The sequence below is a fragment of the Triturus cristatus genome, chromosome 1_2 (genome assembly GCF_964204655.1).
Source record: "Triturus cristatus chromosome 1_2, aTriCri1.1, whole genome shotgun sequence".
Classification (NCBI taxonomy): domain Eukaryota; kingdom Metazoa; phylum Chordata; class Amphibia; order Caudata; family Salamandridae; genus Triturus; species Triturus cristatus.
In genome coordinates this window covers 555,100,824-555,113,789 of record NC_140580.1, presented here as the reverse complement: position 1 = coordinate 555,113,789, position 12,966 = coordinate 555,100,824, and the positions used below count along the sequence as shown (strand labels likewise).

The following is a 12,966-nucleotide window of genomic DNA, read 5'->3' as shown; positions in this document are numbered from 1 at the left end:
ACAAAATGTTGCGCACAGTGAGGGCTTTGGTGCCATCCTGGGCCCGGCCTGGTGCATGCAATTCTGGCCCACTGCCTGGGTGGAGTCTGGGCTGGTTACTAACACTGGTTTCCCGTAAGCTCTTTCCCATCCTGTTGCCGCTGTCCATTTGGCAGGACCAGTTCCACAACCTGTCGGTCATATTTTGGTTGAATAATATGACGGTAGTGGATTGCATTAATCTGCAGGCGGCTAAGTGTAAGATGATTCAAAGATTGTTGAGAGAGTATTGCAGTGCTTGAAGCTTAATTTATTTTTATGGCCAAACATATCCCAGGGGTGTTGAACAATTCTGTTGCTACTCTCTCGTTTCAAGGTGCAGGTTTTCAGGTCCAACCACCCAGGAGCACCGTAATTGCAATATGCAAGTCACCGGTGGAGGTCAACTTGTTCAGGGTAGCCTTTACCTTGGCCTTCTATGGGGCCTTCAGGGTGGTTGAATTTGTGCCAAGAATAAGAAGGATATTAAGGGGGATGCGACTGTCACATGTGCAATGGCTGGAGGGTTCCCTGGCAATTACTATCCAACTCTCTAAGACTGATAAGGGAGGCAGGGGCAATCACATTCTATTGCAAAGGGCTCCGGGAAATTCCTTCTGTCCTTTGAGCAACCTGAAAGTGTTTATGGCACATAGGCTGTGTATGATGGAAGGTCCCCTCCTGGTGCATGCTGACGGGTCGCGCTGACGGGTCGCCTTTGAGGAGGTATCAGTTCAGATGCTAGATGGGCCTGAGGGTGTCGGGATTCGACCCTGAAGAATTCGGTTCTCACTCTTTTAGATTTGGGACGGCCACCGCGGCGACAACAATAGGGCTCTCTGGCCCGGCAGTGCAGAGGATCAGCAGTTGGTCCTCTGAATGTTCTAAGCATGATGTGAGGTCGCACATGCTGTAGGGTTGCGTTTTGTGCACCGTTTTCTTCTCTCCCCTATTTCTTTTTCCAGTGGATGCAGGTGGAATGCCCGAAGATATGAGGCAGCAGCAGGATTTCTGTGTGACCCCTGTGCACATAGAGATGTCCGAAATGACAGAAGTGTGAGTAGTTGGCATGCTAAAGACTTATTTGGTAGGTAATTTCATTGACAGAGCCCACCAGGTGGGCTGCTGCGTGTCCCTTCACAGGCAAGGAGGGGTGCGCTTCGCACACTGGAGGCTTGCAGTGGACGCATGGTTGCTCAGGGGTTATCTGCGCCCTGTGATTGTGGTAGTGCATTTTGGTGGCAATGATCTTGTGCACATTGGCAGGAGGGAGCTCTTCGAGCTGTTTATGACTGAGATAGGCTGGTTGGCAAAGAGGCTCCCTCAGGCTGTCAGAGCTTGGTCTCACATCATCCCGAGGTTGCAATGGTAAGGGAATGAGTCGGTCAGGACCCTCAATCACTCCGTCTAGCAGATTAACAATAGGGTGAATAAGCTGTTTGGTCACCGAAGCTGCAAGTCATTCTGGAGGGCTGCATCAAAGGGGAATGTTTTTTCATGCGTTCACTTGTCCAAACTTTGCAATGAGATCTTTCTGGAGAATTGTCTGGTGTCGCTAATCCATTGACCGCGTTGACGTGACCATTTTGGGGGGGAGGCCAGATAGTAAGTGAACTATGCTGGCCTGTGGTGGGTGAGGTCATGATTGGTGAGTCAGTTTAAGTCTATAGAAGGCATCCTTTTTTCTTGTGATAAGCGGGACTATGGTCCCAAGGGCCTTTAGGGAGTGCTTGCAGCTAGTCGTCTAGAGGCTGCAGGTAGTGCAGGGTGCGGGGGTGTAGGAGTGCTCACTGCCACTTCTGGCCAATCCTCGCATGGGTAAAAAGGGCACCAAGCTGGCACAGGCCCTTGTGCGGGATAATGAAGGATATATGCGGTGCCCGAGGTAGGTATCCTGGTGGGCAGATGGGCCCCCTGTACAACCTCATCCCGGGTGTGGGTTGCAGGCTGGTAAGGATCCTCTGATAAGGAAGGACCCACTCAGGTTTCTTTGACAGTGAAGGAAACTGTTAGTGGAGAGGAATGCTGCCGGGACCAGTCATGATCTCACTCGAAGCCCCAATGTTGGATACAGAGGAATGGAAACTAGATATGGGTTAGGGATTTCAATGTATTAGCATCTATGTTAAGGTGAGGCATCAAACAATATGTAAATTATTATATACAAAATTGTTCATTGGTTTCTGCGTATAATCTTTTGATATATAGTTATGTAGTTGTGTAATTTTACGTTCAAGTGTTGTTTGTCTTTCCTAATAAATACAGCTGGGGGTTTGTGACCCCTGACCCAAAAATGTATATAAGTGTTCACTTTTGCTTTAACAAAGGGGGATGTTGGAAGGGAGGTTGGCATTACTCGGACTGGCCCTCGACAATACATGGCCATGTGCCAAAAGGCATCCCCAACTCGGGGGAGTCGCACGTATGGTGGTCTACCTGGGGACAGCGTGGGGCTTGGGAGGGGGCGGCGGTGTGTGTCATTGCTAGGCCTGGGCGGTAAATTCCGTTCCATTTGCGGAATTTGTTGAATTTGGATAATTTTGCGTTCCGCGGAGAACGCGGAATTGCCAAAAATTCCATGATCCGCGGCTTCGCGGACTGTTTTGCTTGTTCGCACTTTAAAAATGCGTGTTTGCGAGATATTTCCCCCCGAGCACGCAAACAGCATTCGCCAACAGGAAAAAAGCATTGCGAAGGGGTGGAACAAGCAATTCCGCGTGTTTGCGGAACTCTGCGTGCTCGTGCAGATTTTTTACCATTTTGCAGAGCTTTGCGTAGCGCGATTAGGCAAATTCCGCCCACCCCTAGTCATTGCCACCGCCACCTCCCAATATGGCGTGCGGCGATTGGGTAGGTCAGCCGCTCTACCCCGGATGCAGATGTAGCGCTTCCGTGGTTGCGACTGAGAATTTGCACCCTAGCCCTGCCCATAAAAGGGGCTGCGGAGTGGTGAGCGGGTCTCTGTGTCCCGCTTGCCGCTCTGACATTCCTGGAAGAACACCGCAGCCACTTCTCAATCGGGGGACCTGGATTTTGTCTTCCAGCCCACCATCCCCTTAGAAAGAAACTCTTTGTAATGTTCAATTCTCTTCTTTGTCTGGTAACTTTCTCTTTCAGCTGCGGTGCGACGTCGGATTTATTTTTGTCAATGGTCTTTGCGGGTGAGATCATGATTAGTGGATCAGTTTGGCTCCTTAAAAGGCATCCTTTTCCCTTGTGATAAGCGGGACAGTGGTCCTACGGAGACGTTCAGTGGGATGCTTGCAGCTAGTTGTCTAGAAGCTTCAGGGTGTGGGGGACGAGAGTGCTCATTGCTAATAGACTCTTCTGGCCAATCCCGGCACAGGTGCAACAGACGCAAAGCTGTCATAAGCCCTTGGGGGGATATTGAAGGGTGTATGGGGCGCCCGAGGTAGGTATCTGGGCAAGAAGATGGGCCCCGTGCGCAAACTTACCCTGGGGGTTACAGGCTGATGGGGTCCTCCCATATAGAGGGACCCACTCAGGTTCATTCAGCAGTGAACCAAACTGTTAGTGGAGGGGGATCCTGCAGAGACCAATCACGATCTCACTCGAAGTACCAATGGTGGATACGCAGAAATGGAAGCTACATATTGGTTAGGAATTTCAATGTATTAGTGTCTATGTTAAGGTAAGGCATCAAACAATATGTAAATAATTATGTAAAAAAATGTTATGGGCTTGTAATTGTTTGATATGTAATTGCCCAATTTTACTTTCAAATGTTGTTTGTCTTACCTCATTAATACAGCCAGGGTTTACGACCCCTAACCCAAAAATGTATAGGGGGGGGGGGGTTGTTGGAAAGGAGGTTGGTATTACTGGGGCTGGCTCTCGGCGATACCTGACCATACCCTGCTTGCAAATTAAATTGATTCACATAGACAACCTCTTCTAGACTCATTGTGCCTGGCTAATGCCAAAGTAATACACACAAGATGGAGGACCTGGCCTGGCAGTTCGGGCTGGACTGTTCCCTTTGGGCACAGGGTCAAGACTGATTTGCATATGGCTGGGTCCAAACTGGAATGGCATGGTGAGCAAAAAAACGATGGAATTAGGCCCAGATCTCTGTACTGGGGTGAATGTATGACATTGTTCTGTATTCTGTCCATCAATAGTTATTTTTGAATTTGTCACCCGAGTGGGACGGGTATGCTCAGACGTAAGTCCCGTGCTCTCCATGCCACTGAAATTAAGCTATCTTGGCTGAAGAGGGGTGAAACCCCGAAACCGGTCCTAGGATGCTTGTTTCCAGTCCAGGGAGGACCTGGCCTGGCCGTTCGGGCTGGACTGTTCCCATGAGGGCTGGGTTCAAACTGGAACGGCATGGTGAGCAAAAAAACGATGGATTTAGGCCCAGATCTCTGTACAGGGGTGAATGTATGACATTGTTCTGCATTCTGTCCATCAATAGTTATTTTTGCTAATGCCAAAGGAATGACAGACTAGTTCAGTTTGGGGTCAGAGAAATTAATTATTGACTCTGTCAGTGCTTACCCCAGATGCATTCTGTCACTGCAGATTCAACGTTTGTGTGTGCCCTTCACTTAGTGGCAAAGTTAACTGTCTATTCCGCTTACTCAGCAGGCAGCTAATCTCCCACCTGATCTCATGGCGCAACAAAATGTCCTTTTGCAGTTCTATGGAGATAGCAGAAAACTATTTTTTTATTCATAGCAGATGCATGGCAAAAATCTGGGTTCCATGTTTCTTCCTTTTCTCGCAAAATAATGTGTTTTATTTACAGAATTAATGTGTCCCTTCCTTTCTCATCTTTGTAATTTTGGAATTTGAGCCACAAATAACATGTCTTAAGTAAGAAAACGACTAAAGGGGTGTGTGAAATTCGAGTAATTTGCCTTCGAGCAATTCTGAGACATTTGAGCTAAATTATGCAAAGTTATGTGGAATGCAAATCCATCATTTTGCATTACATTTTAGCATAAAATGTGTTTTCATGTCAACGTTTGGCACAAGAACGCATTTGAACAAACCATTACGAACAACAGCCACTTGCGTGCTGTTGTTCACGTGCATTTTCTATAAATTTTGCCACGAATGGCATGAAGTGGCGTAACAACATAATTTCGGGAACTTCATGTAACAAACGTAATACAAAATACCTGAAATTACACAAATTATGCCAGAATAATTTAAATTTCTCCCAGGCCGTTACTTTGTGTGGTTGTAATTTTTCATGCTTTGTGATGTTTTTTAGCCTGTTCTTTTGGTAGCGATTGTACTCGATACAATTTGAATCTTGATAGGAGTTCAACTTAAGTATGTTTCTAATTATAAGGAATGATCAGCTATAGCCATGATTTAGACGACTGGGACCAGTACTAATTATGTGAAGATACCATGAACCTCTTTCCTGTCTGCTATGGCGTATTAACAAAAAACAAGAGTTAGTGATTGTTCAAGGGTGAGATAATAAACATGTTTTCACTATTTACAGTGTCAATAGCAACCAGCCAGATGTTAATATTGTTCTTGATGCATGGAGAAAAGCCATTGAACATCTGTATGTCTGGACATTATTCTGAGCTCACTGACTATGGTCCTGATTTAGGTCTATGTGGACGAGTTACTCCGGCAGAACGGTGATGGGTATCCCATCCACCGAAATATAAATCCCATGAAATCCTATAAGATTTATATTTTGGTGGAAGGGATATCCATCACCAGCCTCCTTTAAAATAGATAACATGGAGGAACTCTCCAATTCAAATGCACCAAGTGCAAAACTTCTGGGCAAAAGCAAAACTTATAGACGTTACCTGGGCCTTACTCTGTCCTTGGCTGTTTTTATTAAGTTCTGCTTGATTGCAAGGCGTGTCACCTCCTCGGAAATCGATGCAGAGGCTGAATATAGCTTTGAAAACATTCTTGCTGTTTCATCAAGCAGCACTAAGATTACTGTGGAGCCTAATGCTGAGGAAACCCCACAGGTTAAGGGGGAAGCAAGCAATCCATTTGTATTCGGAGCATGGTGCTACTAAAGCAGCAATTTCCAACACTGCAAGTGTGAGGTGACTTCTGCTGAGAAGGTTCCCTTGCTCAGAGAACCTTTTAACGAGTTAATCATTTCCGAGACGTTCTTGAAAAAAATGAATATATTGGAATCACTTAAGGACGAACCGCAGAGACCGGCACCCAGCCCTTTTTACCTGAATCCAAAACTGTGAAAGAGGGTCACACTTCTTTAGCTGTACAACATAAACACACAACTGCCGAGCTGCTATTGTTAATAATGCTCTGGTGGATTTCAGATGTTTGCATTTTTAGGTCTTGCATACTATGATAAACCACAGTATTTTATGTTCTTTACAATTTTCGCTTTTCTGCCCAATTGAAGAGAGCTGTAGGTTACTCTGCTAGCTTAATGTGTGCGCAAACAAGTACAGTATTTTAACATGTATTCAAATATATCAAGGAGACATTAGTGCTGAAGTTCTGAATGGTGTTCAGACCTGACTTGCAAACTGCGCCTTAGATGCAGTAATCCACCTCATAGCACTACCTCAGCGACGTAAGCCTTCCCCACTGCGCTATATCAAACCTTTGCTTAATTGGCACTTAATTGTCTTCACCAGCACGTGTGACAGTCTGACACAAGGTGGCCATCCCTGGGTAATTTGGAGATGACCACAACAACAGTCAATTATGAAGTAAATGTAGATTGAAATGTCTATGTGTATTTCCTGCTGCCCAATCCGTGCTAAAAGCTTTGGGGGCTGTAAAAGTCTGAAATGTGTCACTCGTGAGTGTGATGGTTAGTAGTTGTGTTGACACTATTACTGGCAGCATGGCAGGGGCAATGTGTCGGTCAAGTTGCAGTGGCCTCCGAACGAGATGCCTGGCCCTTATTGTTTTAGGAATGAAGCCTTGCACACAGCAGCAAATGAGAGGCCCAGTGGGTGCCAAGAGTTGAGGTCAGAGGGCAGTGGGGAAGCTCTTGACTTTAGAGCTGCTCGGCTTTTCCCGGGGAAATTTTCCAAGGCAGCTCGAATAATAAAGCTTTGTAACTCTAGCTCAATGGCGGGATGCCAGAAAACATGACGATGATGCAGTTTAAAATTAAAATTAGGTAATTGTGAAGCTGGCCGTAAAAATCTTTCGTTCTTAATTAAATTAAATGATTTCACTGCTCTATGGTAACTGAATGGCGTGATAGGTGCAAAAATTGCCTTCGTCATTCATGGAAGTGCGACGGCTATGCCTTAGGTCTCATCACCGTGCCTCTGGTACATCTTTCCAACAGATTTCTGGCGCATTCTAAAAGGTGTTAGAACTACTGTAAGGTGAAAAGGTTTCAGCTACAGCCATCATTCCTGCTCGACAGAGTATTTCACCTCTGGTTTTCTGGGTCAGTTATTTTGGCTCTGCCGTTCGTGGCAGCTGTTTACAGCCTCGCAGCTGACACACAGCAGGGCCCCAGAGCAGAGATCTGGAGACCTGGCGCCAAGGTAAGATGGCGGCGGACGCCGCATGGCTGCTCGTGACAAATTCAATTCTCCTCTAGAAGAGATTTGCATTTCATATCACCGTGCTAGAATAAAGACTCTTAATTAATATCTGAATTATACTAATTCGTTTCTAAGAGCGGCGCCCCCAGGGGTGGACACATCCACACGGTATTCAAAAATGACCAGAATTACACTCCTCGGTCATTTCCCAGGTGCGAGTCAGACTAGGAAGTCTCAGGTGGGATCAGAGAAGCGATGTTGATCCTAAAATTCAACTCGGCCACACAGGGCTTGAATGAAATGTCGGAACTTTACAATTTATGAACACAGTGTTCTCCCTCCACCTACTGTCACAAGAATTCATGGATAGAGTGTACAATCGATTTTTAAATGCATCAAGATATATCAAAAAACTACGATGCCCAGAAGCCTTAGCAGCAGGCTCCGATTACTTCTACAACCGGGTCAACCGGGTCAAGCACTAACGCGCCTTAGTCACGGACATGGATGCGTATGGAGGAGACTTGATAAACTAACACCGGTAAGATCTCCTAAACCCTAATCTATTTTCACAACCTAGGAAGCCGCCGTAATCTAAACGAATCTGAATGCAGAAGGACTCACATACGTCTTCGTTAATGTACGTAACCGAATGCAAGAACTATTTCATTTATGGGCACATCCTCCCTTCACAATCAGACGCGTAGCGTGCTTATATGCTCTTAATTCCGAGCTAATTTCACTCACGAAGTCGCCAGTGCTTGCCCCTTTTTACCGAGGCAAATAAAGGTTTTTCTTCTTTCTAGAATCGGTTGATTTAATCGACAAGAAGGAACTGATCACGCGGATACACCGCATCTCCATGTGAGTGCCCTGATTCACGCAAGTTATCTGTTTTCCTTTCTATTGGTCCACCAACCTAATTAAGTCCATTGAATTCTTAATATTACAGATATATTCCAAATAACTACATTGGGAGAACGACTACTGAATCATATGACAAAGGTATGATCGGAGAGTTTGCTTGATAGATTGAAGTTGAGTGTTCTTAGTATGACTGACAGAATGTTTTTATTATTTCTTCTATAGATTGAATCTTCACGGTCCTGATGAGAATCCCTGTTACTTAGGGGATTCGAAACGCGTCGACCCCTGTTCCCTTTATCTCCGTCCTTTCAAATAGACCAATCTCCCCAGGATTACAGACTTAAAAATCAAATTATTGGATGGTCTATTATATGATAATAAGAACAAATAAATTCTTTATTAATCACCAGAATCCGCACCTGTTTTCAAAAAAACTTTAATCAACACAGGGCGTTTTCACCTGTCCATGAACAGGAATATTTGTCAATGTTTCGTCAATTTGTTAGGTCTTGATGTTTATGTCCCTAAGTGCACTTAATGTTGTCTTTTAAATGTTGAATATGTCTACTGAATAGTGTGTTAAGTATTATACATTACATGAAAGTTGTGATATTGCCTATGTCTTTGTACATATTATACGTTGTTGTATATATTTTGTTCAAGTCTCTATTTTTGTTGTCATCTTAACTTTTGTCTAAAGAAATTGAAAAATCCAAATAATTATATGACTAATAATTAAAATAAAAGGATTTTTTCAAAAGAAGTCAGACTATAAGATTGGTCTTGAATTGAGGATTGCTACTCAATCATAGAAAACGAGTGAATCATAGTGCAGTACTGGCATTTTTTTGTTGAATCAGGTGGGATCAGGGCACGAGTCGGGGTACCACGCGGGTGGACGGCATCCCCCCACTTATTTCCGCGGGTTTTTCAGGGTGGACGCCGTCCACCCTGCTAATTCAAAACCGCGCCGTCCATCATACCTTACAAAACGGGAGGCCGAGGCACAAAGTAAACAAACCATTTCCGGGTCCAAGCACGCCGGTTACCACGCCCCTGCACCTACCAGGTGCACCGTTGGCAGGGTACCCAATAGACGCCAAGGATCCGATTCCGACCTCACCCAATGAATGGGTGGGTCTGCAACTCGGCAGTCCCGCCCACCCGCAACATGCCCTTTATTTTTCGCGCTTTCCTTCAATGAGCTCCTTTGCTTTTTTGGAGCGAGTGACGTGACCCCTTTGCCTGCTGCCTGACCTGCCGCCGCTTCCTGCACCAGACTTCCGGCCTCGCCTGCTGCCCTCTCCAGTCCCGGCCTCGCTCGCCTGGTGCCCCCTCCCGCCCTCACCTGGTGCCCCCTCCCGCCCTCGCCTGGTGCGGTGCCCCCTCCCGGCCTCGCCTGCTGCCCTTTCCCGCCCTCGCCTGGTGCCCCCTCCCGCCCTCGCCTGGTGCCCCCTCCCGCCCTCGCCTGCTGCCCTCTCCCGGCCTCGCCTGCTGCTACGGATAGTACTATGATGTATACTTGTGTGTTGCTGTTTCCACATTTTTTTGCGTTTGTGACTGTATATTACAAAATTAAATGTAATATCTAGAACCATTCCATAACATACGATCAAGACGCCAAGAACAGATTCCCTAAATAGGGGCGGATAAATGTACGTAGTTAAGTTATATTCTTTAGAGCTTCCACAGGCCTTGCCTCAGTTTAATTCCTTCGAGTTATTAAAGATCGAGCGTCCCAATACCAGGTGGAGCACTCAACCATTTGAAATGTAATCATAAATTACTGCAAGTGAGACTGAAGTTTTAAAGACGTCATGAATATTCCACTTGGAGTGTCACTGGATTCGCCTTGGCTAGCTCCGGGGTTCAAACAGCTAGCACGTTCCTTGCTGACAATTGGATAGGGGTGTGCAGTGATGGTGCCAGTGTAATGCTTGGGAGAAACTCTGGTGTTTTGGAGAGGCTATGTTCTAAATACCCTCGACTTGTAAAATGGCACTGTCTATGCCACCGGCTTGAGCTCAGTGTAGCGGACACCGTTGATACAGTGCCAGGCCTTAAGCACCTTGCATCATTTTTTGAAAAACTGTATGCTGTGTACCACCAGTCTCCCAAAAATCAGCGGGAACTTTCTGCATGTGCAAAAGAGCTAGAGATTGCAATTTTGAAAATTGGGCGAGTATTTTCAATCCGGTGGATTGCTTCTAGCAAAAGGGCAATACGAGCAGTGTGGGAGTCATACCCAGCCCTTCACCAGCATTTTGTTCAGGCCAGTTTAAGTACTTCTCGTGATGCCAAACACCGGTCTACTTTCAGCGGGCTGAATAGAATTCTGACATCTTCCGATTTTGTGCTCAATCTAGCTGGTGTTGCAGATGCAGTTCATGAGATTGGGACACTGTCGGAAGCACTTCAAAGGGATGAAGTGACTCTGCCACGAGCTTACCAGCTCATCAATCGTTCAGTAAGGGCGATTGAAAAGCTTAAGGAGTTTCCAGGGACACACAGGAAGGAGGCTGAAAAAGCTATTGAGAGTGGCTTATTTAGAGGAGTGGCAATCAGCTGTGAGGACTCACGTGGGCAGGTCAAAATAAACCTTCCCCAGTTTTATCAGAATCTAGCAGATAACTTGCGTTCTAGGTTGTATGCGCAGTCTGCAAGCAATAGGTCGGCCACATCCTCTCGGACAGATGAATTTTTAACTCTTACCTCAGAGATAGATGTTCTCAACCCACAGAAGTGGCCATATGACATTGAGAGCCCATGGTTTGAAGGTGAGGAGAAACTACAAAACCTGTGCAGGAGATTCTGTCTTAATCACAAAGGCGTATCTGAAGGCTTCAGAGACTATATTAATAATGGTGGTAATGACATTCCAGAGCAACTGCAACCTGTTTTGAGGGCGATAAACACACTTCCTGTGAGTTCAAGTGACTGCGAAAGGGGTTTCAGCACAATGAACTTGGTAATGTCACCCATACGAAACTGCCTTGGTATCGGACGCCTTTCATCATTAATGTTCATCAACCTCATGGGTCCTCCTCTTCCTCTTTGGAATCCAGTGCCATATGTGAACAGGTGGTTGATTGCTCATCGTCATGCAGATGATAATCAATCTAGAAAGGTTGATCCTACAGCCCAGCACAATAAAAGATATGCGGAAGCATGGTCGTTTTTTAATTGATAGCTTACAATGCTATAAGCTGTCTCACATTTTTCCATGGCCAGACATCCTGTGGCAATATAACATGTCCCATAATGTCTAAAATAACAGATGTAGAGAGTATAAGGCTTTAACTGTAAGTGTGCACCTTGCATTTTTTTCTCTCATGGTCAGTGTATTCTACTTGTTAATAAATGTAAATGTCGTGTTCTAGGTAGCGTAATAAATTTTATAGTTTTGATAATCACTATTGTAGTTTCTAGTATGTGCTTTTCTTCTGCTTTTTTCAACACACCAATTCTACTTTTGTTGCAATATATGCAAATGATAGATCTGCCTTACACGTGATGTCACTTCCTGTTGTGATGTCACTTCCTGTTGTGATGTCACTTCCTGTTGTGATGTCACTTCCGGTTGTGATGTCACTTCCTGTCGTGGTGTCACTTCCTGTCGTGATGTCACTTCCTGTGACCACGCCTACCTTGGAGAGTCCCCCCACTTCTTTTTTTAGGACTTGTGCCCTGGGTGGGATATAAAGTAATTTCAATGCAAGCCAACTTTTCAAAGGCGAAAACTATTGTAGAAATTATCACCCTGGTCGAGGGTTTCAGACAGATCGAAACCTGGTCAAATCATGTGTTACTTGAGCGACAGAGTCAGGTGGCCTGAAAGAGGGGACCCCGGTTCTGAAAACGACTCTTAATCCATGCATGCATTAATCTGAGGCAAACTGCACAAAAGGCACTCACTACTGGGAGGTCAAATAATTCCAGCTGCATCAGGACGGGTTAAGTCCAGGGATGAGGTAAATATTATCTAATAAACCATATGTTCCTCAAGGCAGTTTATTAAAGGTGCTAATAGAGGTGAAAATCTGTCATTTCGAATCATTGATGTCTGTTGTATTTTGGCTCTGCCGAATTCTCCGCGGTTTGGAATCTGATCGCTGTCTGAGAATGCAGTATAGAAAGGTTGAAAATCAATATCTTTTGCAAAGTATAATGAGAGATCTGAAACAAGATGGAGAGGAGAATGCAGAAAAAACGAACGTCCAAGAAGAGCACTCCCCTGACTTCTCAGGATCAACAATTCGATCTCCAGGGTCTCATCACAGCATTTTAGTGAATTACAGCAGCAAAGCAGACACAAAAGCTGGAAATATGGCACTATATATGGAAGTGAAATATAGGACTGGGACTGAAAAAGACTGGGCAAAATATATAAAATCAATCTACTTTACAGTGTGTGTGTGTGTGTGTGTGTGTGTGTTTGCTCGAGAGTCTGCCTACTTCACCATCTGTTTACTTGGGTGTTGCCATGTGTATGTTCCACTAGACAAAAAAAGAGTGTCTCAAACTTATATTTTTCGGGGAATAGAAGAAGAGGTAGAAAAAAGAGGTAGAAAAGTGGAGCATCGCTGAA

The 12,966-nt window shown here is 45.2% G+C and overlaps 1 protein-coding gene across 1 annotated transcript; it reads left to right on the top strand.

Annotated features, from left to right (window-relative positions):
• Positions 1-10,311: 10,311 nt before the first annotated feature.
• On the top strand, positions 10,312-11,565 carry LOC146867619 (E3 SUMO-protein ligase KIAA1586-like). Its single transcript, XM_085623274.1, has one exon. It carries the CDS (start codon positions 10,312-10,314, stop codon positions 11,563-11,565), a length of 1,254 nt encoding a protein of 417 aa, XP_085479400.1.
• The last annotated feature ends 1,401 nt before the right edge of the window (positions 11,566-12,966 follow it).